The sequence below is a fragment of the Cloeon dipterum genome, chromosome 2, assembly GCF_949628265.1.
Source record: "Cloeon dipterum chromosome 2, ieCloDipt1.1, whole genome shotgun sequence".
Lineage (NCBI taxonomy): Eukaryota > Metazoa > Arthropoda > Insecta > Ephemeroptera > Baetidae > Cloeon > Cloeon dipterum.
In genome coordinates, this window is record NC_088787.1 from 4,930,590 (window position 1) to 4,954,001 (window position 23,412).

General features: G+C 41.5%; 7 protein-coding genes across 9 annotated transcripts; 2 read left to right on the forward strand and 5 right to left on the reverse strand.

The window, feature by feature from the left end:
* The first annotated feature begins 477 nt into the window (after positions 1-477).
* LOC135936841 (uncharacterized) lies at positions 478-3,870 on the forward strand. 3 transcript variants are annotated; one of them, XM_065479816.1, is made up of 5 exons: positions 478-726; positions 2,582-2,815; positions 2,870-3,001; positions 3,411-3,516; positions 3,571-3,870. In XM_065479816.1, the coding sequence occupies exons 2-5, from the start codon at positions 2,582-2,584 to the stop codon at positions 3,705-3,707; spliced, it is 609 nt and encodes a 202-aa protein (XP_065335888.1). In that variant the 5' UTR covers positions 478-726; the 3' UTR covers positions 3,708-3,870. The 3 variants fall into 3 exon arrangements, with proteins under 3 accessions (XP_065335888.1, XP_065335887.1, XP_065335886.1); XM_065479815.1 differs by lacking the exon at positions 478-726 and adding an exon at positions 823-881 and having other exon boundaries at positions 3,411-3,870; XM_065479814.1 differs by lacking the exon at positions 478-726 and adding an exon at positions 1,176-1,592 and having other exon boundaries at positions 3,411-3,870.
* Positions 3,871-4,517: 647 nt separating this feature from the next.
* Positions 4,518-5,256, forward strand: Pomp (proteasome maturation protein). The gene is made up of 4 exons (XM_065479283.1): positions 4,518-4,585; positions 4,696-4,770; positions 4,828-4,888; positions 4,948-5,256. Exons 2-4 carry the CDS (start codon positions 4,724-4,726, stop codon positions 5,209-5,211), a joined length of 372 nt encoding a protein of 123 aa, XP_065335355.1. The 5' UTR covers positions 4,518-4,585; positions 4,696-4,723; the 3' UTR covers positions 5,212-5,256.
* A 283-nt stretch (positions 5,257-5,539) lies between these two features.
* LOC135936466 (BRO1 domain-containing protein BROX-like) lies at positions 5,540-9,659 on the reverse strand. Its single transcript, XM_065479282.1, has 9 exons — positions 9,441-9,659; positions 9,186-9,389; positions 9,032-9,127; positions 8,793-8,971; positions 7,104-7,279; positions 6,940-7,021; positions 6,123-6,273; positions 5,899-6,064; positions 5,540-5,645 (listed from the first exon to the last, which is right to left on the reverse strand). Exons 1-9 carry the CDS (start codon positions 9,539-9,541, stop codon positions 5,547-5,549), a joined length of 1,254 nt encoding a protein of 417 aa, XP_065335354.1. The 5' UTR covers positions 9,542-9,659; the 3' UTR covers positions 5,540-5,546.
* Positions 9,660-11,288: 1,629 nt separating this feature from the next.
* Positions 11,289-12,482, reverse strand: Rrp40 (exosome complex component Rrp40). Its single transcript, XM_065480097.1, has 2 exons — positions 12,165-12,482; positions 11,289-11,811 (listed from the first exon to the last, which is right to left on the reverse strand). The coding sequence occupies exons 1-2, from the start codon at positions 12,414-12,416 to the stop codon at positions 11,362-11,364; spliced, it is 702 nt and encodes a 233-aa protein (XP_065336169.1). The 5' UTR covers positions 12,417-12,482; the 3' UTR covers positions 11,289-11,361.
* A 523-nt stretch (positions 12,483-13,005) lies between these two features.
* Lis-1 (LisH and WD40 domain-containing Lis-1) lies at positions 13,006-20,409 on the reverse strand. Its single transcript, XM_065478394.1, has 9 exons — positions 20,255-20,409; positions 19,761-19,870; positions 18,527-18,745; positions 18,386-18,467; positions 16,823-16,979; positions 16,585-16,759; positions 15,832-16,123; positions 15,577-15,772; positions 13,006-14,438 (listed from the first exon to the last, which is right to left on the reverse strand). Exons 2-9 carry the CDS (start codon positions 19,796-19,798, stop codon positions 14,365-14,367), a joined length of 1,233 nt encoding a protein of 410 aa, XP_065334466.1. The 5' UTR covers positions 19,799-19,870; positions 20,255-20,409; the 3' UTR covers positions 13,006-14,364.
* A 542-nt stretch (positions 20,410-20,951) lies between these two features.
* tko (technical knockout) lies at positions 20,952-21,576 on the reverse strand. The gene is made up of 2 exons (XM_065477996.1): positions 21,415-21,576; positions 20,952-21,366 (listed from the first exon to the last, which is right to left on the reverse strand). The coding sequence occupies exons 1-2, from the start codon at positions 21,461-21,463 to the stop codon at positions 21,017-21,019; spliced, it is 399 nt and encodes a 132-aa protein (XP_065334068.1). The 5' UTR covers positions 21,464-21,576; the 3' UTR covers positions 20,952-21,016.
* Positions 21,577-21,968: 392 nt separating this feature from the next.
* Positions 21,969-23,137, reverse strand: LOC135938055 (uncharacterized). The gene is made up of 3 exons (XM_065481556.1): positions 22,985-23,137; positions 22,228-22,588; positions 21,969-22,169 (listed from the first exon to the last, which is right to left on the reverse strand). Exons 2-3 carry the CDS (start codon positions 22,579-22,581, stop codon positions 22,050-22,052), a joined length of 474 nt encoding a protein of 157 aa, XP_065337628.1. The 5' UTR covers positions 22,582-22,588; positions 22,985-23,137; the 3' UTR covers positions 21,969-22,049.
* Between the last annotated feature and the right edge of the window lie 275 nt (positions 23,138-23,412).

Consider the following 23,412-nt stretch of genomic DNA (forward strand, 5'->3'; position numbering starts at 1 on the left):
CTGAAAGATTTCAAAGGGTTAAATTGCATATCATCTGAAAGCTCTCGACTTGGCCGTTCTAACGGTGTGCAGATCTTGCAAATCGAACCAATACAGAGCCCGTCAGGTGTCGTTAAAGTGACCACAAAATGTAAATTGAATGATATCGATCGTTTGAATGCTACCCTGACGCCAGGGTTCCGTTTCTTGTTCATTCTAATGATCTCTGGGGTGATCCAAAGCATTTTCCGAGGGTCAAAATTAACTGATCATGCAATTTGAATATTTTTTCCTATTTCCCTAAAATAATAAACTCCCATTTTTCAACCTTTTTAACTGAAAATGTAGTTTCCTCCATTCCAAAAAATTCTAGGAATACTATGGAGCAACTTTTTCCCACACTTCATAACCCCTAATAATAATATTTTAAGAAATTTAAATTTAAAAAAAAATCCCGCAAAGCCTAACCTTTTTTTAAGAATTATCTTGTTGTCTTAACAACTGGTCGGAGACTCTGAGAGTGTTATTCTGCGGCAACAATTGGTTGGACTCGGCGGCGGCGGCGGCGGCGGAGGCTGTGTGCAATGTGCGGGAGAAACAGCGCGCAGTCGTGGCGCGCGCGGCGCCGAAAGGGTGATCGCGGTCGGTCATTCAGTCTGGCAGATCGGCGGCTCGCGGCGAGACCTTCCTGCGGCGACCAAGACCTTGCGACGCAACAAACAATCACCACCCGATCCGCACGGCAAGGTTTGCAATTTAATTGGCTCACTTTTCCCCTCATCCGCATGAGAGATGGAGAGATTATTAAAACACACTCACTCACACGTCAAATAATGCTTTCTTGCGCAGCGTAACTGGAGCGAAATAGAAATAGTCTAAAGGCTGGAGGTGGATATTTACAGGTCAATAATTAGGAACATTTAGTGTTTGTTATATTTTGAAGGAATTTAGTAGAAATTCTTCTCTAATATGGGGAAAAGTCAAATTATTGGATTTTTTTTAAATTTAAAAAAGTTATTTTTCGCTTGATTTAGATTTCTTTCATCGTGATTCATAAATTGTGAGCTAAATTTAACCTGATTTCCCGCAAATTTAATAGAAAAAAACATGAAAATTTTTAGCTTCTCAAATTTTTTTAAAAAATAGATTTTGCAGAAATCAAAATGAGGAACAAAGAAAAATGTAATTTTCGGCCTTCGGATTATATTTTTAGCCTTTTCTAAGTGAATGAAAATTATTTAAGGACGAAAAATGCCGTCGTTTTGGGGGCTGGCACATTTTCAGCTTTGAGTCAGGTGACGCGCGTTGCCGAAAAGCCAGAATTAGCCCGCCGCCGCTGCCGACCACGAATTATTTTCGATGCCAAATTAGAGAGAGACAGATTGACGCGCGCGCACAGCACACGCGATGAGAAAATCGTCCGATTCTCCGCAGCCGCCGAAGACGCGATGCTGCGCGCTCATAGAAGCAGAGAAAGAGAGAGAATCCGTACACACACACACACACACACACACACGCTCCTACAAAGGCGGCTGGATTGACGCAAAGAGGCAGCGCGCGCGGCTCAGATAATTGCACTGGCGACGCAGTTTCGCGCTAATTGCTCCAACGCGGTGAGTTTCAATGAAAATGCTCCTCCGGGCGGACTAGATATCGTGCATTTATTGTTTCCGCGTTTTAATCCGAATTCCTGGAATTATTAGTTTCACGTCATTTATGATTTTATACCATGGGGAAATCGCTAATCTTTAATCTCTAATTTTTTTTTAAGGATTTTTAGCCTGTTTTGAACAACTGTGTTTACTTTAAACGGATTACTCACTGTTTGGAAGGTGAACGCACGACCATCCAGGAACAGCAAACAATCGAGCGTAAATAATCGATGGTATAAATAGCTTTTTTGAAGCACCAAAGGAGATTAATAATCAATTTAAAATGCTAATATTTATTTTTGGTTCACTCGTGAGATAATGGATTTTCCAAAAAACGGAGAAATTATTGTTCTAGGCGTTTTTTTATTCTTTTCATGCAAAGATTAAATCTTTAAATGATGATGTCATGATGTGTAGAATTGCAAGCAAAAGCTGTGGTTTTAATTTTTTCAATGACTTTTCTTTGACCTTGATTTCACTTTGAGGAAAATTTAGAATGAATATTTTTATTTAATTTATTTAAAAAAATGATAATAAAATTGGCTCTTGCATCAAACAATTTTAAATGGTTTCTAAAATGTAAAATCCTGTTCAAAAGCGAGGGAAAATTAATTAAAAAATCTGACTACACTAATTTTGTCCAGAATTGAATTAAAAATTCCTGCGTAATTTTCAACACGTCGCTGGAAATAAAAAATAATTATGTTTGAAATTAAAAAAAAAAATCTTAACAAATAATTGAGCTGTGATTTTTCAAATAATGTCTTTTAAGAGAGCAATAAATTATTTAGTCAAATTTTCACAAAAATGTATCAAAAAATGTCCTCGTATTTTTTAATGCTACATCCTGAATTAAAAAAATACCTGATCGTCACCATGATTCAGCATCAGTAATGACGCACAAATGTGAATGCACCGTCGATTTATATATTTATTAATTTTTCCTGCAGATGATGGTGCTGGTGGGCGTGATCGCCGGTCTTCTGGGGGCGGCGTGGGGCGGCCACGTGCAGCAGGAGGTGGCCGAAGGTTCGTCAGTGACGCTGCCCTGCCTCAGCACGGCCGACGGCGAGCACCAGTTCCAGTTCTGGATGCTCGACGACGACTCCATCGTCGGCCCTGACAACCCTGGCGACCGCAAGAAGTACACTTACGAGGTCCTCTCCGGCAACCTTTCCATCAGGGTGAGCCCTTTTATTTAATCATCTTGGTTTTTAATGTTTATTATTTGATTTCAGGCTGTTAACGTGGACGACTCGGGGCATTACCGGTGCGTGGCCAAGGGCTGGAAAAGCCCCATTTTCAATATCGAACAAGTCGAGTTGGTCGTGCACAAAGACTGGGAGGAAGTTTGGGCCGATGACACTGGGGTAAGAATTGTAAATATTGGAAATTATGAAAATTCTTAAAGGACTCATGACTTTTTCAACAATTTAAAGGGAAAAAATATCTTAAACTCCCCTAAAAACGATTTTTAACCGGGAAAATACCAAATATTCGTAGTTTAGCAACACTGTAGAAAGATTATCTCTAAAGGACGCCATTTTGAAAAATTCAGAAGCCATTTTTCAGCGTTATTTAAATACCCGAACCTTTAAAAATTCGTTAATGCCGCCATCTTGAATTCAAATGACACAACCGACCGACAGTACACACCCATTTCCCCCAGAAAAACTCAAAATTTCCATTCCCCTATCCTTAAACCCCTCCCCTTGCGTTCTTAAAGACCTTCCCCTACCGAAAGAAATTAATTCTAAACCCTCGCATTCGGATCCGCAGGTGAACATCCTGCGCGGCGTGCTGGCGTTAACGGCGCTGTGCGTGTGCGGCGGCGTGGCGTGCGTGCTGCTGCGCATGCGCAGGCACAACTACCTCAAGAGCGAAGGTAGTCAGTTGTTCTGCAGACCCATTTACAAATCTGAGCGCATTGTGCCTGTAGATCTGTCCGACGAGGAGGACGAGCTGCAACAGAACGAAGGCAACAGCAGCCCGCAGCGCCGCGCCAGCATCGTCGAGATCAACGTGCTCGAGACCGACCTGCCGAGGACCCTAAACTCCATGTACAGGTCCAACTGACCTCTGCCGCACAAATTGTTTCTCTCTGGACATTCCGACGTGCGCTCTGCTTTATTGTTTTATGTATTGAATGGATTTTTCGACCGCGCGGGTGTGTCCACGCGCTGGTTGTGTGTTATGTAAATAATAAAATGTCAGAAAATGTATTTTAGAGAAATCGAAACCGCGCTGTACTCATTCACTTGGACCTACATAAACCCCATAAACCGTAATTTTACGAATTCTTTGATGATTTTACCGAAATATAATGAAAAGTTGCACTTACCTGGTGCGTCGCGAGTCCAGGTGTATATGGATTTCATCTTGTAGAACCTAAAACGACCTTAAATGGTAAATTTCTCAATGAATTTTAGAGGAAATCCGCGAAAAACATGCCGTACATAATTTGGCCACAATTTCATTCGAGAATTTCAATCTTGCAGACTTTTATTACCTGATCCACGGATCCAGACTAGCCTGTTGATGATCCATGTCACTGCCGATGCGTCACTTGCCCGCAGAATTAAACCAAATTCGCACTAATTCCAATAATTTCACTGAATTATGAAAGTTCGGAGCAAAGTTTACAATTCACACCGCCAAAACAGGCAAATTCTTACTTGTGGCGCTGCAGTCGGCGGTGGTTTGAAAATTCGATAGACCGGTTAACCGATCAAAAGAAAAAATTGAATCTAAAACGCTGAAACTTAAAGAATTTTTAATATTTTATAATAAATTTTGAATTAAAGACTATTTTTAATAGACAGAAAAATAATTTTTCAAGTTTAAAGGCGTTTCAAAACGCGGTGAAAACCGGTTTAGCTATTACAGCGCCACTGGTGGTGAAGCTTGAAATCAAAACACCACACAAACAAAACAGCTCGTCATTCTTAAACAAAGTAAGCTGATTAATTTCGTCTGTTGTTGCTTAAATACACCTTCCAAACGCAAAATTCTTGCAATAACGGCCCAGCACTACATAATTTCTGACGTCAAACACTCATTTCAGGTCAATCCGCGCCGAAATTCGATCTAAAATGAAAGGCACCGGCGAGTACGGCGTTCCCCCTGTGATGACTTATGGGTGAGTTTGTTTCTCTCCAAATTAATTTAACCAGTCTAAAACCCTTTTGAATTCCAGTCTGCCCTCGACTGTTCACCAGCTGCAGGCGGCCCATCCCTTGGAGCTCTCAGAAAAAAACGTAAAGCGCGATTAAAACGATCAAAATCAGAATTTTATTAAGTGTCAAGTGTCATTCAGTTCGCAGCTAACCAGGAAAAGGCCGAAATGCGTGTCTTGCGAGCAACTCAGGGCGCCCACGCGCCTCTGCGCATGCAGATGGAGAGGCGGGCGGCGCGGCTGGCCGGCGGACGGCTCCCGTTTTTGCACAGCGAGCGGCTTGCCCTGGAGGTGCTCTCCGGCTACGACACGAGCATCGCTTTCAAGGACGTGCTCAACACACCTGAGATGTGCGAGCGGGCCGGCGTGCCCAGCGCCGAGATGGAACGCTCCTTCCGTTTATAAATACCTTAGGTTTAATGTTATGAATAAATTTAACTGATTGATAAATTAATATATTTTTATTGATGCAACAATCAATCATAAAGAAAGGTTTTAAAAGCAGTGCGTTAAACATTAATAGGAACCAACAAAATATTTAATAAGTTTTTTATTTCACAAGGAATGGATGATAAATTAAAATGTTAATACTTTCACAAGAGAGCAGACTGACTGACTTATTGTCCTGATAATTTAGCAAATTAACCCAAGGTTCTCTTTTAAGAGGAAAGCCTCAATTTTGTACCAGTGTGTGTGTGTGACGCAAGCAAACTACGACGTGCCTTTTTTGTCGTCGGTGACTACTGCAGCACGCAGCCGCTTTCGTTCTTCGGGTCCGAGCCAGACTGGTGCACCTTCGCCTCTTTCACTTCAGGCAGCTCACCTTCCGACTTCCCTTTCTGAGGATACAACAGGGTTTTAATTAATTTTGTTATTTTTAAATTGTATCAGAACAGACTGTACTTGGATAAATGTGATTTTCAGGGCTCTACGATTTATTTGTTTTTTTCACGGGACCCTCATTTAAAAAAATATATATTTCAGCTTTAAATAGAGCAGGAATTTCAAGGAGCAGGCCGTTATTTTTTAAATTGAAATTAATTTTTAGAACAAGATTTGCCTTCATTCAGAGTTTTTTTTTTTTAAACTGACCGATTTGGGGTCTCTGGCTGCCGCCATGGCCGTGTCAAAGGCAGCGTAAGACGCTGGGTTCCACAGGGGACTAGGTTCGGGCATGGCCACCGCTTCAGGTTTCACCAGCCCGTAGGTGGCCTTCAGCTCGAGCAGAGGCGGGTCGTACGGCACTTTTTGGTGATAACTGCAATTTTAAAATATTCATTAGCAGGACGTTTAAAAGGAACAGACGGACACCGTACATAAATCCATTTTCGCGTTCGCATTTCTCCAGAGTCCTCTGGATGACGGGCTGCAGCTTCCTGAAAAACAGGTGCTGCTCCGGTTTGGCCAACTTGGCGGGCCCTTTCATTTTTGCGTACTCCTTGCACAAGGCCATCGCTTTATCGTAATCTGAAATTAAAATTCGAATTAAATTTTGTATTTTATTTATTTAATTTAAAAATTTTATTAAAAATAAATATGTGAATACATTGGACGAATTTGTTGTCCAATTATGCGGAGTTAATAATTTTGTTGATTTTCTAATTATTTCTGTCCTTGTTTGGCAACATGAAACTTATTTTAAATAAAATTTAAAAAATATAATCAATAAATAAATATTAGTTAATAAAAGTAAAAATTAAATTTTACAACAATTTTATTTAAAGTAAAAATCTAAATAAAAAAATTAATAATTTTTTTAAGTTTTACTTATTTAAATTTGCTAAATAATTTTATTTTTAAAAAAACATTTTATATAAAGCCACAATTTATCAGAATTTTAGCAAACATCTTTAAAAAAAATTGAAACCCTCTATTTCCATCATAAACACCATTAAAATTTACAAAGCTGAGAATTCTTCCTTCTGGAAAATTTCTAATTTATATCTGGAGCATCAAAAATCAATTTGCGTTATTGAACATTTTTTAAAAACAAAATTTCAGCTTCTATGAATAAAAACTTGTATTTTTTTTAAAAAAAATATTAGAGAATAATCTAAAAATCTCCAAAATCACTAGAATGAAATTTTCCCCCATCGTAGACGTTTGTAAGCATCTCGTAAAAAATAAACCTACATTTTTGGCTCTCCTGGCACGCCCTGATCGCGTCGCCGCCCTTCTCCAAAATCAAGCAGTTCTCGCCGCAGTACATGTACGCCTGTGAAACAAAAACGCCCAATTTTAAATTTTAATTTCCGTTTGTTTCCTCTTTGGGCCAAGAGCCGTCATGTTTTAATTACGCAAGCTGTGTAGAAAGCTGCCTTGAGCTGCATGTAGGTCTTCCATTGACCCACGATTTTCACGTTCAGGGTGTTCAGCAGGTTTTCCGCGTCCAGGAACAACTTTGCCGTCTCGTTGGCCAGCGCGGCGATCAGCGACGCGTTGTGTTTCAGCTCGATTGCTCGCGCCACTGTCACTGCAAAGTAAATATTTCACTGTTAAAGAGATTATTTAAAGGGGTGGCGTGGCACATAAATCAGGAAAAGTGGCCCTGGGACCGATCTCAGGGTGAGGTACCCTGAAAAAGGTTGTCAGGGTGAGTAAGGTGGTAGGGCTCGGTGAGACCTTTCGTTTAATACCTTGTGGCTTTAAATCCATCAACCCGTCGAATTTTAACAAAAATAAAACTAATGTCTACTGTGCGGAAAACCGTAAAAAACGAAATTTAATTTTTTTATGGGCTCTAATAATCTTAAAATCGTTCTCCAGACCGGCGTCAGGCCTGCGTGTGTGATGGAACAGTAATAAAGATCGCTATCTGAGTCCGTATGCGGAAAAATTGGCCAATTTTCTACAAAATGTCAAAAAACCACGTTTATTGAACTCCAAAACCTGTCTAAAAGTCCCTCAATTTTCGAGATAAATGGAAGAATTTGACGTCGAATGGTTCAGGTTAATTTTTATATTTTTTAATTTTTGTCATGGACCGGCGACATGGCTGGCGGAAGTCAAAATTGGTCGACAGACACCCAAAAACACGCACAATTTCAATTTTAATAGAAAATTTGAATATTTGTTATAAAAATCCCGCAAATTGTGTTCATTTGATACCTATCCGAGACGTGTAGGCGTCAATACCGGGAGAACCTCGGGTCATGGTGATCAATTTATGTTTTAAATTTTAGCTATTCCGCAATTTGGCTTTTCAGAATATCGCAATAATTCGAAAAATGATCTGCTTTAGGAAAACCGCACACGGGGGTGCGGCATCGACTGGTTCCAAAATCACCCGCCTCCGACCCACAGGGCCCTCGCTGAACCTCGAAAACCAAATTTCGTAGTGTCACTTATCACATTTTTCACCTTTAAAAATTAATAACTCGGCTCCTATGGGTCGTAGAGTAAAAAACCAAAGCTCGTTGGGCTCGCGGTGATAATCTGCGTCGAATGGACCCGAATTTAGGGCCCCCAAAATCCGAAAAGACCCCAAAATCTGCGCAAAATATCCCAATTTCTTCGATTTTTTTTTTTTAATTTAACGCGTCCTAGTTTCTGGAAGAGTAATTTTGCGAAATACAATCTGATAATTTTTAAAAAGGTCCACATGAGACTGGAGAAAATTTAAAAGATTAAAAAATAGTCATTATTTTGAATTCGTCCTGGTCCCGGTAAAATTGCGCAACGTTCAACAAACACCCAAATTTTCATTGTCAAATTGATTGTTGCCCTTTTCTTGCAACAAGGAAATTCGCGTTTGGTTGTTGAAAGTTGCGCAATTTTGCCGCTACCAGGACGAATTCAAGTTAACACCAAAAAATTTCAAAACACGACCCATAATGACCCTTGATAATTACCAGTGACCATCATATTAGTTTTCATTTTATCAGGCTTGATGAGAGAAATTTACATCAAAAAGTTGGGCCGCCGAATTCATAATTTTTGCCTTCAATTAAAAAAAAAAATTATTGGACGTTTTGATTCCGACTGACCTTCCTGTGCCTCGGCAGTGCACTGGGCAAGGTATGCGCCAGCGACGCGAGGGTCCAGGTCCATTCCTGGCTCAGGGTGACTCACGAGCTCAGGAATCATGTTTTGGGTTGCCAACTGAAAGGCACCAGCTGCTTTTCGAAGGCTCGTGTGCACCTCCTTCGCTTCGTCCATGGTAATACTGATGACAGTTTGTAGAAAGTCTTTCAAATAAATAACAAAATATAAAATTAGAAATTACTCGTCTTTTCCAGCGATGGTGGAGGCGTGTTTCATGAACCAAATGCCGACGTTCATGGTCATATTGGCCACCTCGTACAGAAAGTCCTGTTCGGCACTAAAATATAACCAAAATCCAAATCAAACCAGATTTATTTAATTAAATTCCTAAATACTAAGGCTTATTTCCGAGCAGGGTGTGTGTCCACTTGAAGACGAGGCTGTGACGCATCTTGCTGGCTCGGTTGTCGCCGTCGAACGACTTCAGGAAGCCCTGCACGATGCTCAGGTAGCTGTTGAAGACGGTGTCGATCGTCTCGCACGAGTGGTTCGCGTCCGGGATCAGCTCGAGAAGCCGCTTTCGGCACTGCTTCAGGTCGCTGCCGACCAGAGGGTTAATTCGATTAAACGGAAATTGTCAGACGAGTTACCCGCAGATCTTGAGCGCCTCCGTGTCCAGGGCGACCATCTTCAGGTCGAAATTCTCGGGCACGGTCGCCTTGAAAAGGTTTCGGTGAAACCAGTGAGCCATCTTCGCCGACTTTCACGCCTATCTCTGCCGTGGAATCGAGATAAAGCACAACATTTCCTGTTTAAAAGGCAGGAGCTGCGAAAATCTCTTTCTGCAGTCTTTCGCTTTATTTACATCTGGCACAGCGGAGCTACCAACGTGATGAAATATCTTCTCTAGAATTGAATAATGTTCTAGAGTGGTTTTCCTTTAAAAAATTCATCGATTGTGGGTTTTATATGGTTATTGATTAATATATCATTTAATAATCTAGATTTGAATGATTTTTATTGCACAAATATGTTTGCTGTGATTTTGTTAAGTTGGTACTTGGAGGCTAATGAAAATTCGGCCTAATTGACGTAACTATGAGAATTTGCAGTGATTTTGCGCGGGGAATTGTTTTATTTCACGCTGAATTCTTGAAAGAGTGTTCAAGATAACCAGAATTGTGCAATGTGCAGTTCATTAGTTAAAATGAAATAAACTGAATACGTAACAACGACTATTTCATTATTCGTTTTTAAATAAAAATATTTTTGTTATTTTAAATTTCTACAGCACAAATTTGTTATTGTTTCCATTCTTTCTCTGACGTATTTAATTTGAATTTCAAACAATATATTGTGAAAGGTGGCTCATTATTTATCAGAACCGTTGTTTCTCATGCAGTTCTCGTCATAAATTTGAAAAGGAAACAGGCATAGCGCACTATCAAATATAATGGCTCCTCTTACAAAGGCAGAAATCAAAAAGAAAATTGCCACGATTGAAGGAAGTGAGTACCAAAGATTTTTTTATTTTTATTTTGCAATGTTAAAGGTTATTTTGTTTTTGAATAGCCCTGAAAATGCTTAAAGAGCAGATGAGTAAGATGGAAGAAGATCAGACGACGACCGATGACGAAGAAGAGGAGGAAAAGCTGTGTGACAAATGCACAGAGGAGCATGGCGGCATTGTTGAACTGACGTTTACGCAGCGTTTGAAGAAAATCGCACTTCCTCTTTTGTTTTCTCTCATCGGATATTCCTTCATGGGAACCATTAATGACTATTACTACCCCAAAAAATAATTCTTTAATGTGCTGTAAGAATTTTTTCAGCTATTTTGAACCGTACAACTGTAAAACTGGAATTTTTAATACATAATATTCGCTCCCTGAAAATATTATCTTTCCTTTGCACTGCCTAAAAACACATTAGAAAAAAATTGAAAATCAAATATGGAGTAACACCCGTGCACAAGGGGCCTGGTCGTGATCCGTGTTGGTTTCCCGCCGATCAGGAGTCAATATGGCGTCGAAAAAATGGAGGAGATAGTCCAGCAGCCAACCAGAAGCGTCAAAAAAGAGGCGTGCCGGCCTAAAAATATCATTCACGCGTATTTTGTTAAATTTCTGTCAGCCTGATGTGTCATCTAACGGTTGATTCGCCAGTTAAACGGGATCATCAGCTGTTAGTAGAGAAATAACAACGAAAACATTCATTGTGTGAATAATTCCGAACCAATTTTTAAATTTCCCGCCGTTCTCTATCTCTACCAGACGCCATAACTGCGCGCTGCGGGAATCTGGCCCCCGGTGCACCCGTGGAAAATTCAAAATAAATTTTAGTAAGGATAAGAGTTGTCAGCCATCTAATTAGGCATCTTTTGAGAGCAAATTTAAGGTTCTAGCTTAATTTCAAATCGAGAAGACAACCTCAAAATTTTAGAATTTTCTAATTATTGACCAGTTTTTGATAGTATAAAAATTAAAAATCCACTCATATAAAAAATGATTTACATTTTAATTTTTATCACCTAGTATTTACATAGAAAATTTCGCCAATAAATAAAAAAAATCAGCTTGAAGAGAGTTGATAGATGAGCTGGTCGACGGCGTGCTGCACCTGGTGCGGCTGGAGGTGTTGGTAGGCGAGCACGGCGTCGGCCACGAGCAGCGTCTCGCGCACGGAGCCGGTGCGCAGCCAGACGCGGCCGTTGAGGCCGACGACCAGCTCGAAGGCGAGCTGCTTGCCGAGCGCCTCCAGCAGCGGGCACTCGGGCCGCAGCAGCTTGCGCACCAAATTGAGGCTGCAAGTGAAGAGGAAGCCGCCGTCGGGCAGCACGCCCAGCCGGCCCTTCTTGCCGTGCGAGTCGACGCACACCAGTTCCGGCTCCATGTCCTTGCTGGCCACCAGCAGCCGCCCGAACAGCACGTCGCCGACGTTGACCAGCGGCCGGTTCTTCTTGGTCGCGTTTTCGAACGCCAGGTACGACACGCTCGCCTCGTCGCTCGACCCTATGTCCACCTGGAAGGGCAGAAAGGGTCAAATAACAGATGGTGACTAGTGTAAGAGAGCGAAAATCATTAAATTCTGGCTTAAAATGGTAAAGTTACAGTTTAGAACTATGTTAATCTTAAAAAAACAGCAGTAAAATGGTCAAATTACAGATGGTGACTAGAGTAAAACATTAAAAATCATTAAACCCTGGTAGAGTTACCGTTGAGAACAATTTTTAAGTGCAATAAAATGGTCAAATTACAGTAGTTGACAGTTTGGATAAAATTGATTGACACAATTATCGGTAAAGTTACGGTTCTTGACCAGATCAATGTATGTAAATCATACGGAAAACAAATAAAATCCCATTATTAACCGACCTTGAACATGTCCCCGCGGGCGTTGGTGACGACGCCGAGGACGCACTCGCCCTTGGCCGGCACGTACTTCTTCTGCCGGCTGTCCACGTAAAAGATGTTGTTGCCACCCTTGCGCAGCACGCCGCACTTGGTCGCGTGCACGCCCTCGCCGGCCCTGGCCAGCCCCGGGCCCAGCACCACCTTGCCCTTGACGCCGGTCAGCCGTACTACGTCGCCCGGCACCACCACGTCGCCCTCGGACGACCCGTTCATCCTCAAAATCGGTGGACAAGCGGCTGGACAACGAGAATTCGCGTGTTGTTTTGTTTATGTTTTGATTCGTGGGAGGGGAGGGAAGAGATACCGGTTTTTTTGGTAGGTGGAGCCACCGGTTATCGTTTGGTGGAAGCAGCGAACGTGATTGGTTGAGATCAGTTTGAATGTACCAATACCGGTATAGTTCGTTCTGAAACTTGATTTTAATGAATTTTTGTCAGTTTTTCGCGAATAATGAGTTGAATTAAATGAAAATTGGGCTAATAATTGAGTTAATATCCATTTTAATTTAATTAATTTTCTGTACTGGGAAGCTCTGCGATTTAACGCCGTGGATGGTAGGGCGAAAGTTTCGTGCCTTTCGAATGCTTTTCCGCTTGAGGGACCGTCTGAAAGGAACATTATTTCCATTTTGCACACCAACTGCAATTATTCCCACAGAGCATAAATAAAAATAACATTTTCAATATAATTACTGATAATTGTATGTGGAAGATTTTTATTTAGTTAAATTAAACTCACAGAATAGATTTTCCAATCAACGAACTAAACTAGCTTTCAGCAGGAAATTCGAGTGAAAAAGCAATTCAGTTGCCATGTTTATCACTTTATTCAATATTTACATAACAAAATTAATTGATGCATTACATTTCGCAACTCATATACTTTTTGTACATTGAAATAATCATAGAAAAGGAGTCTCTCTCGAATGAAACAGGCGAATTGAAACAAGCGAACCCAGTCGAGTTGGCACAGCAAATTTCTTTTCCTCCTCTCTAGCTAATTGAATAAATTTTCTTCTCTTTTGCGGCGGCGGCGGCACTGAATTCACAAAGCACATCGTAATAATTATCACCAAGAACCGTGCACACTCGGATTCTTTGGTTTGGTATTATTTTTTTCTTTAATTTCCTTCTTCGGAGAGAGAGAAAGTGAGAAAGATAGAGTGTGTGTTAAGGAAAGGCGGCAGCTGCACTCCTCATTTTCGCGGCGAAAACGGGAGCCAATCGTCGGCGGCGGCGCTCGAGAGAAAAATTACACTACTCGCAAGCTTGTATTTCATTATTTGTTTTTTTTCTTCTTCATCAATTACGCTGAGTGGGTGTGTGAGTAGATACTTCCGAGATATACATATTTATATCACAAAGGAAACTGAGCTAAGCAACATTCAGTATCGCGTGATTACTTCGTCTTACTTGTTCATTTTGCGGATGCTAAAGCAGCAGTCGTCACACGTCGGACTGATGAGGGAGGCTTTGTGCAACAAATAGAATCATGATAATTACACGCATTGACATCCGATTCGCTCGACTGCCGGGCCCGAGGACTTTCCAGTGACAATTAAAAATCTCTTTCAGCGGGAGCACCTTTCCAGAATTACGATCGCGTCGAGTTGCACGGAGGGGAGGCTGCGGGGAGGGGGGCAAGGGGGCTAGCAATGCCGACGCTATTTTATCGTACTAACCAAAAATCACAATTACATTTTAATGCAGTGAGTGTGTGTGTGTTGCGTAGTAGCAGGAGTAGAAGTAGTAGCGTTAATTATAATAATTTAGCGAGAACTGTACACGAAGGAAAGAAGAAAAAACGAAATCTCTTCGGTCGGAAGCGCGTTCCGACACGCGACCTTTTCTATCAGTCAATCAACTATCGACGCACAGAACAGAGACAAGAGGATAAAATTAGTGTGAGTGTAGGTGAAGCTTAGGAATCGCGACGGAGGCCGCTCCCGCGTGTCGGGGGCCCGCCGAGCTCGGACAGCAGCAGCGGCAGCAGCAACTAGCGCTGACGTTGGGGCCGAATCCGAACAAGCGACGAAAACAATAATTCATTTTTAATAATCTAGAGTCGAGAGAAGTGTAAAGCACTGTCGGGGGCGAGCCAACGAGCGAGCTAGCGGCAGGGCGGGGGCCGAGGGGGCGGCCGGGCTGCGAGCACCCGCTCTCTAGCGACACTCCCACACTTTCAAAACTTGGTCCACGCCGCCCGTCACCACGCACGGACTGCTCCTGTGGAAATCTGAAAGCAGACAGGACAAAAAATTAAACCATGAGAAGGAAAACATGCTATTCATAACATATTTTTTATTTTCATTCAGGGTTCAGACTCTTAGTCTTAGGCCAGGTTCTCAGGGTAGTCAGGGTATTTAAGAGACAGGAAATTGATTTTAGTAAGAAAAGAAACTTATGGAGGTTGTTTATAACGAGAATTCAAGATTATTCTGGCCCAGGGTCCTCAGAGTAACGATTGTATATAAATTTTGAAAAAATATATGTTACCTTTTAACAATTATTTAAATAAAACTGGATAAAATTAAAATCAGGGCACTGCCTAATGGAGTCTAGGTCGCTTTAGTGTCAGGGTAAGGTCAGGGTTTTCAAGAAGGTCATAGAATTAACATAGAAGGAGCTTGAATTGCTACAAAAATCATTTTGTTAGAAAATCAAAACTTTGCTCAGGGTAGGAACCCTTACCAAAGGTTCTCAGGGTAGTCAGGGTCACTAATAAATTCATAAAATGGAAAATTTATCGCTATTAGTTTTAACTATAGGAGATGATGTTTGAAGTTTGAAGCGGAAATTCAAGAAACCCTCAGTCCAGGGTCCTCAGGGTAAAACGATTTTTTCTAAATTCTATGATTAAAATGAAAATAATATTATATCAGGGTGCTACCAAGAAATGTCAGGGTTAATTCAGGGTTTTAATGGAATTACGATCAAAGGAAGAAAAAGGTATTTTAGAAGATCCACAAATTTTCAGGTTCAGGTTACTAAAGTTATTAAAGATAAACAGGTTTAAACAGACACAATTGAACCTGTTTAAACGTTGTTTACAAAACCTGAGGACCGTATCATAGATAAATGGCTCACTCAGGGTCAATTATCTCAGGTGACTAAAATCAGGTAATTCAGGATAATTTAGGGTAGGGTTAAAATAAGAAGTTTTTTTCATGAAACACTAGGTGAGGAGTGAAGGCGTTTCTCAGGGTCAGGTTATTAAGCGCAACAAATGTATATTTTCAGATTTACGTCAAGCAGAGGTTAAAAGCGCTAAAAATCCATATTTCCCATTCGTCCCTAATCAGGGTGTTTCAGGGTAATAAGTTTCTCAAAATCTCGTTTTTAAAACAAAAAAACGTCTCTGAGGGTGGACTCACCAAGGGTGGTGCAGAAGTGCGAGTGCGCCTCGAGCGTCTTCATGCAACGTTTGTTGCGCAGGTCCCACACTCGCAGAGTCTTATCGTCGCTGGCCGAGGTCAGGTACTTGCCGCCAGGGTGGAAGGCCAGACCGCGTACCCAGTTGTCGTGGCCCACCAGGTTGAACAGACACAGGCCGGTCCCCACGTCCCACACCTGAAATTATTTAAATTAAATTTTCAAAGAAATCGCCTTTTAGTTAAAAAAAAACGAACCTTTATGGTCTTGTCCCTGGAGCCGGAGGCGAGGAAGGGTCCGGCGAGGGTGCCGATCTTGTTGTCGTTGCCGGCGGCCTCGTTGATGGCCGAGTGGGCGGTGTCGGGCGCCCACGCGATGCACTCGACGACGTGGTCGTGGTCGCGCATCTCCACCTTGCACTCGCCGCTCTGCACCTGCCACACGCGCACGGTCTGGTCGTTCGAGCACGACGCGATCATTGAGCCGTCCGCGCTGCTCCGCACCATCCGCACCCACTCGCGGTGCCCGGTGAACGTCTTCACGCAGTACCTGATGAATTCAGAAGGGTAAGTTAATTGTATTTAAGGGCTAATTATTAGTTTAGTCGATTGTTTGTACTAAAAACAAGTCTTAACCATTTAAATATCAATAGCTGGTTCAGAAATTAAAAAATGACAGTTCATGTCGCGGAAACTTGGCCAATCGTTTATCCCACCCTCTTTTAAATCCCTCCCCATAACGCGCATGAGTCACCTGATCAGATTGAAGTTAGCTCTGTGAGGTAACTTCACTCTGATCAGTGCCAAACTGGGCGAGGCGAACGAGCGGCCAAATTTCCGCGACACGGCAAGATGAATGAGCTCTGGAAATGCCTCAAAATCATTAAAATATTAAATTTCAACCTGTTAGAGACATTTAAGATGAATCTTGCCTTAAAAGACACGATATAAAATCCAAAAATAAGACAAACAAATTTTTATCTAATTTAAATATAAAAATCAGGGTCGTACCCGCTGGAAACCTCCCACATCTTGATGGTCTTGTCCCTGGAGGAGGAGAGGACAAAGTCTCCGCCGGGCAGGAAGCAGACGCTGGACACGTTGTGCTCGTGGCCGTGCATCGTCTTGATGCATTCGTACGTCTGGAAGTCCCACAGCTTTACTGACATGTCCGCGCCGCAGGACACTGCAAACATCACACAAAAGAGGTAATTTGAGCTGGATTGAATCAAATGGGAGGATTCGCTACCGAGAAGCTTTCCGGCGGGGTCGAGGGCCATGTCCTGCACGGCGCTTGTGTGTCCCTTCAACGTGCGCTCGAATTCGCCCGTCTCAAAGTCCCAAATCTTGATGGTCGCGTCCTCGCTTGCCGACACGGCCAACGTGTACACCGGGTGGAAAATCACCTGTAAATAATAATATTTTGATTAGATAAATTAGTTAAATTGGAATGATATCGATTTTTTGTATTTAAAAAAATCCAAAAAAGATAATCCTAAACCGAGCAATTTTTCGAATTTAACCGGTTACGCTCTTTTTTGGGCAAAAGAAAATCAATTGCTTCCTGGGTGAGAAAAATGTGAAAATTTAATTGCGAGAAGTTAAAAAAATAGTACTTTTGAGTCATGAAAGTTATTTTTAATTTTTCAAAAATTGCAGATTTTCGAAAGGGGTCTATGTTTGGCCTGAATTAAATTCAGTAGTTGAGAGTAGCGTTAAAAACTGACTAAATCCAGAAAGCTTATTAAATTTCCATTTTTTTAAATTTTTCTTAAATTTACTATTTTCGCACAAAGTTTGTCTGGAAATTTCAAATGGCCGTTAGAGAACCTTTCAATTTTTTTTTGGAAAGATCAAAATACCCAAAATTATATTAATTTACTCGAGCGTCATCTCATTGTCAGAAAAATATTTTTTCAGTTTATTAATTTATATGATTTTTCAGAGGTGAACCAGGACCGTTTGGCTATCAGAGACTCCACACAACACAAAAAATTTTAATTGATTTACCATGTGAGAAAATTTCAAATTTTTCTGATAATGATTCGATTTTTATGCATGGGACCACTAATACACTTCAAGAACCTCAAGAAATCAATAAATTAAAAACAATTTTGTGGTAACTGTTAAAGTTTTAGGCAATATTTTGGGAATAAATCGGAATTTTATAACTTATTCGTTCTAAAAAAAAATAGGTTTAATTTGCAATTCCAAAATTTGCCTAATTTGGAGAATTTTAAAATTTGAAACTAAGCATAATTACGTAAACAGGGCAAGAAACCGAAGACAATCGACAATTTAACGTGTTAATGGACAAGGAACCGATTAAAACACTAATTTCCTTGTTTAAATAAATATCCACTCCCTTTTTTCTACAGTGAATGTAATTTCTGTCTTGTTTCACAATGTTAAGAAAATTTAAATGATATCATATATATGTTGGCTTTAAAAAAGTAGTTTTAATGCTAAAATTGGGCACAATTTCCAGCCAAATAAGTTTTATCCAGCGTGTTAAATAATTAAAATTAACTTAAATTCCGAACAAACAAAATATTTAAGTTTTAGACAACGTTGGAGTTTTTAAAAGAGCTTAAAAACTGCATTGATTTTTATCGTAAATTCAGAACAATCAGAAAATAAAATACTTATTGATGGAGTTTGATTTATGATGTAATTTCTGACCTTGATTTCTACATCTGACCAACCCATGAAAGTTTAAAACAAATATCTAAACCAAGTAAATTATTTAAAAACGTCTTATTTCGAACAACTTAATAATGAATAATTATATATTGATAAAAATAAGACTGACCCTGTTGATGGTGCCGCGGTGTCCGCTGAGGGTGAACTTTTCCGGCGGCCGAGGAATCCACTCTGCGGGCGAACGCTTGTTCCTGCAACACCGAATTCAAATAAAATCCAATCCTCCCTGGCTTGATATTGATTGATTTACCTGGTGGGCGCGCCCTCGATGAACTCCTTCTCGGCCTCAGAGAGCTTAGCCTCCAGTTCCATCACCTTCTTCTGCAGCCGAATGACCGAGGTCCATTTCTTCTCCAGCAGCCCAGCGTACTTGCGGTCCGACTCGTCTGACATGTTCGCCTCGCGCTTGAACGCCTCCAAAGCGTCTTTGTAGCCGGCACTGTCCAGATAGTCGGCCACCGCCTTGTTCCTGAGGAGGAATAAATTATTTATAACAAGGTTGGCTTCAATTTTATGTAGAAAAAATGTGCATGGCATTGCAACAAATTAAAAAATTCCTTGGTTTTTCCAGCCTTGAAGGTGCTTGATTCAGATAACAGCGAATAAGGTCGACCCTGAGGTTACATGATAACAAATATCTTTAGAAATGACCTGGAAAAGGTTTTTATTACTGACCCTGAATACGATTTTTTTTTTAAAATATTGAAATTTTCCCAAAAATTAATATTAACTGTCTAAAGAGCTGATTAATGATTTAAAAAATTATTTGAATTAATTGTAATTATTTTGGGGGCTAGGAAATTCCACTAAATGATCGGAACATATGGAAAAAATTCCTAAACTTTCAAAAGCTTCGAAAAACGAAAAAGAAAATATTTAAATACGCGATTTATAGCGCTTTTTAGGCAGAAACTGAAGAAATTGGTACATTAAACCATTAAAACGCTGAAAACAAATTATTGAGCCGAAATTTTAATTTTTAACAATCCTTAAAAATTTATATTGAATTATTATCGTGCGTGTGAAAAGCAAAAACATTTTGGCATTTAACTACCAACGCAAGTACACACATAATAAAAACATTGCGTGATTAAAATATTTCAGGCGCAATTCTTGGAGCCCTGGGAGCGGAGCAGGTTTGTCTTCCTCGTCTTTTGCAACGTGTTTACGCGCTCCTTCCCGAGAAACGCACAAATAAAAAGGCACGATTGAAACGTTTGCTGAATAGCAATTAGTGTTGCAAATATTTTCGGCCAAGGTCAGCTTCTCGGGAAAGGTCAGTGTTTACACGCCCCGCGGGGGTGGGTTGCCAGGGCGACCAGCCCCGATCGATGACGTACGTAAAAGCCGAACGCGGTGGGTCGAGGGGAAAAAAATTGCCGTACTTTCCCAGAGATGCATTGTCGGCAGGATAACTGTGCTTTCTTTTGGCTGCCTGGGATGAATGTGCTGGTTAATTAATTAAAGATGGCATTTATACTCACAGCTCCTCGCGCTGTCGCTGGGACAACACCATTTTCATGGTCTTGGTCGGCTTTGTCTGTCGTGGTCAGCTGGATTCTCTGCTCTCCTGCCGCTCACTTCATCGGGCCACCTGCCGAGCACACCTTTTCATTATTATTTTCGTCCGCAATCACAGCGGTGGCCGTCAACTGATAAAAACAAAATTCGACCTTTCGTGCCGGCCACTCGCCAGATATTACACAGATAACGCGGCTGCCAAAAGGCCGAGAAAGGCCTCTGCCCGAATTGGGCCTTCCCGGATTCGCCGAAGAGGCGTGGCCGCTGGCCGAAGCGAATTCGGTCGATTCGGCCTTAAGCGAATGAATGACGAGGAAACGGCCATTTTAAGGTCAGCCGCCCGTATTCGGCCCGATTTCGCCCGCGACCGCCGCCATCGCCGCTGCCAACGGTGGCAGGCGGCCGCGGCCGTAGGCTCGGCACCCGCCGCAACGGCCACATCGGGCCGGGCACTCACCTGAGGGCGAAAATTCGGTGGAAACGCAGTCGAATCGTCGATCGATCGCGGATTGTGTGACGGCGCTTCCCAACTGACACGAACCACTCCGACGAAAGGCCAATCAGTGGGAGGGAGTTGTTCGGGCGGCCATGTTTGCGTTGGGAATTTAACCAGGGAGTGGTGAAACAGGTGAATTAAAATGGCGGCTGATGCGGATCCTCGAGCTACGCATCAGGCTAGAATGATCACCCGTTCTCACGCTGATTGCGAGACACCGCGAGGCGATGACGTCAACGCCCACTCACTGTTTGAATGAAAAGGCGCCATTGAGAGCGAATAATTATTTGTTTTGAATAAGTTTACTAGCCATTTTTATGAATACTGCGGTTATTATTAATGATTTTCAAGCCTTTCATGTTTATAATTACAAAAGAAGATTGTTTGTAATGGTATAAGGAATGGAAAGAGGCTTAAGGCCCCGAGAAGATGAAAATAAATTAAATTAGCACATTAAACCAGATCATTTCTGCATAATTCTTACATAACGATTTTTAAGGGATTTTTTTAATCACAATACACGAGTTGGCCAACAAAAACAATTAATATTGACGAAAAAAAATGAAAAATTCTTTCAGCAAAATATCGATTTTAAAGTTTTTTGGCAAATAATCCTAGTTAAAAATGTCAGTGGCACAGAAAATGAACAACATCCCTGTCTAATCAGAGTCTTTTATTAACAAATTCACTATAACAGGCGGAGAAATATTTAAATTCGCACGATTAATTGTTCTTGATGACGTGCCCGAGGTCGTACTTTCCCCTGATGCACTTGATCTTGACCCCCGGCAGGTCGTTGGTCCTGCCACACCGGACGAGCACGACGTTGTGCTCTTGCAGGTTGTGCCCTTCGCCGGGGATGTAGGCGACCATCTCCTTGCCGGTGCTCAGCCGCACGAGCACGCACTTGCGGTTCGCCGAGTTGGGCTTCTTCGGCTTCTTGATCAGCGTGCGCAGCACGACGCCCTTGGCCATCGGCTTGCCGTCCAGGGGCTGCCGCGGCGGCCGAACTTTGATCAGAGGACCCGTCCGGTGCATCCGGTAGAGCGAACACGCGCCGCGAACGAGCGGTTCTGCAATGACAAAAGATTGAGTGGTTGTTTTTCAGTTAAAATCGGCACCTGTGAAGGTGGAGGCTATGTTGCCGCAGAGTCCGAGGAAGCGAAACATGGCTGGACACTTCTGGACGCTCGAGACGATGAAAATTCGGCTGGAATCTCGCTAGAAAACTGTTTGTTTTCTTTCCATGACGAGATTCATTCACAATCAGGATTTAGTAATGTCACGCCCCCTTTTTCTGTTTGTGATTGAATTAAGTGCCGCTAGGAGCGATTGTTTTGCTCGCTTGCGATCAATAACATCGGTTTGTAAGAAAAACCGGTACAATTTTGGCATCGAATTAAAAGGAACATCATACAAAGAGTGAAATTTGGACATGAAGTTAGTTATTTTATGTTTAAATGACGTTTCTTGAATCGAAAATTAAATATATTTATATTTTTACTAAAATGGTTCAGCGGTTTAATCAAATCTTATTAACCGGTACTTTGTAAGAGAAAACTGGCGGCAATTGTATGTTTCAGGAATCATTTTAAATAGTTTAAATTTATCAAATTTATTTAAACTGAAAATTCTCACTTCTGATGGCTTTAAATAACAAATAAATTCACTCAGCTTGAAGGAAACAAGATTTTTTTAATTATTCATAACAAAATTCAACTAACTGTATCTGCCAGTTTCAGTGGTGTTGTTTCTTCTAATTGCCATCATCACAATATCCACCTAAGAAGATATTCTGGAGCAAACCGTACTCGTCAGAGCTGGTTTCCACGACCTTCTTTTCCAACAGGACAGCAGAGCAAACTCCATCAAGCACCTACAAAAATCACAATAAGAAACAACTTTTAACATAAATTCCGTTAGAAATTATATACCGATCCGACGGCTGACGAGTCAAATCCTGAGCGGATTCTCCCGACGTACAATTTTTCATTCTTCGGCGTCTGCCCACCGACGACCCAATAGTCCGTTTGCAGCTGATTGAGACTGGGCGCGAAGTAGTAGTTGTAGCCATCGCTAAAGAACACGTAGAAATCGTCCTTCTTGACCACCTGACCCTCGAAGGCGAAGTAGCCGGTGCCGTCGACGGCGTAGCCTGGCAGCAGGTAACCCTGATGCCAGGTCCTCACCACCCACATCGGCTGCCCTGACGCCGTCTTGCCACCTGGGAATGGATTGCCCGACAGCGACTCCGAATGCGTTCTGTTGTAGTAGACCCATCTACCCATTTTTGGCCTGAAAAAATTGTTGCAACGTGATCAGGAATGTGGAGTATTTTCTCGCTTGCAAGTGGGAATATTTCATGAATTTTTTTCTGGCTGGAATTTTCCTTGAGATGGCAGAGAATTTATGAAATGTGTACATTTCTGGATGCTAATGTATTTTAATATTGGAAAAATATTTGATTTTGCTTTGTTGTCTGCAAAAATCAACTCAGAAATTGGAAATTTACTTCGGAATCGTATTGAAAAATACTTAAAATTAATTTGAACTGAATTTATTTTCAATAAATATATAGGGATATTGTTAAAAATTCTCATTTCCAGTTCATTTAAATTTCTTAAAGATTTCCATCCCATTTTTTGGATTTAACAAAGTTTTAAAATCAGAAAAAAATCAAAATTCTCTCACCACAAAAATCTAGCTCTGGGAACCGTTCAACAGAATCCACAATCTTGATCTAAAAAGATGTCCGACAATGAGTGAGTTCTGTTCTCATCATAATCGCAGTTAATCACCCCTCTCCAAGGGGAAAATCTGCCACCTTTAGCCTTCAGAGCTTGTTGTCTAGTGCTGCCACCTCTCAGCTGGAAGAAAACCCAACAGCGACGTTCTGTCGGTTCGGCGGGAAAGAGCTAGACAATAAGTTTATCCTTGTTTATGGTTGTCACAGCTCGATCTCCCAATTACAAAGGGTGAATGGTGCAGACCTGGAAGGGTTGGCGCTGGTGAAACTCGAGGGAGTTCTACCGGCGGCCATGTTTGCGTTGAGAATTAACCGGGGAGCGGTATAACTGGTGAATTTAAATGGCGGACAATGCGGATCCTCGTGCTACGCA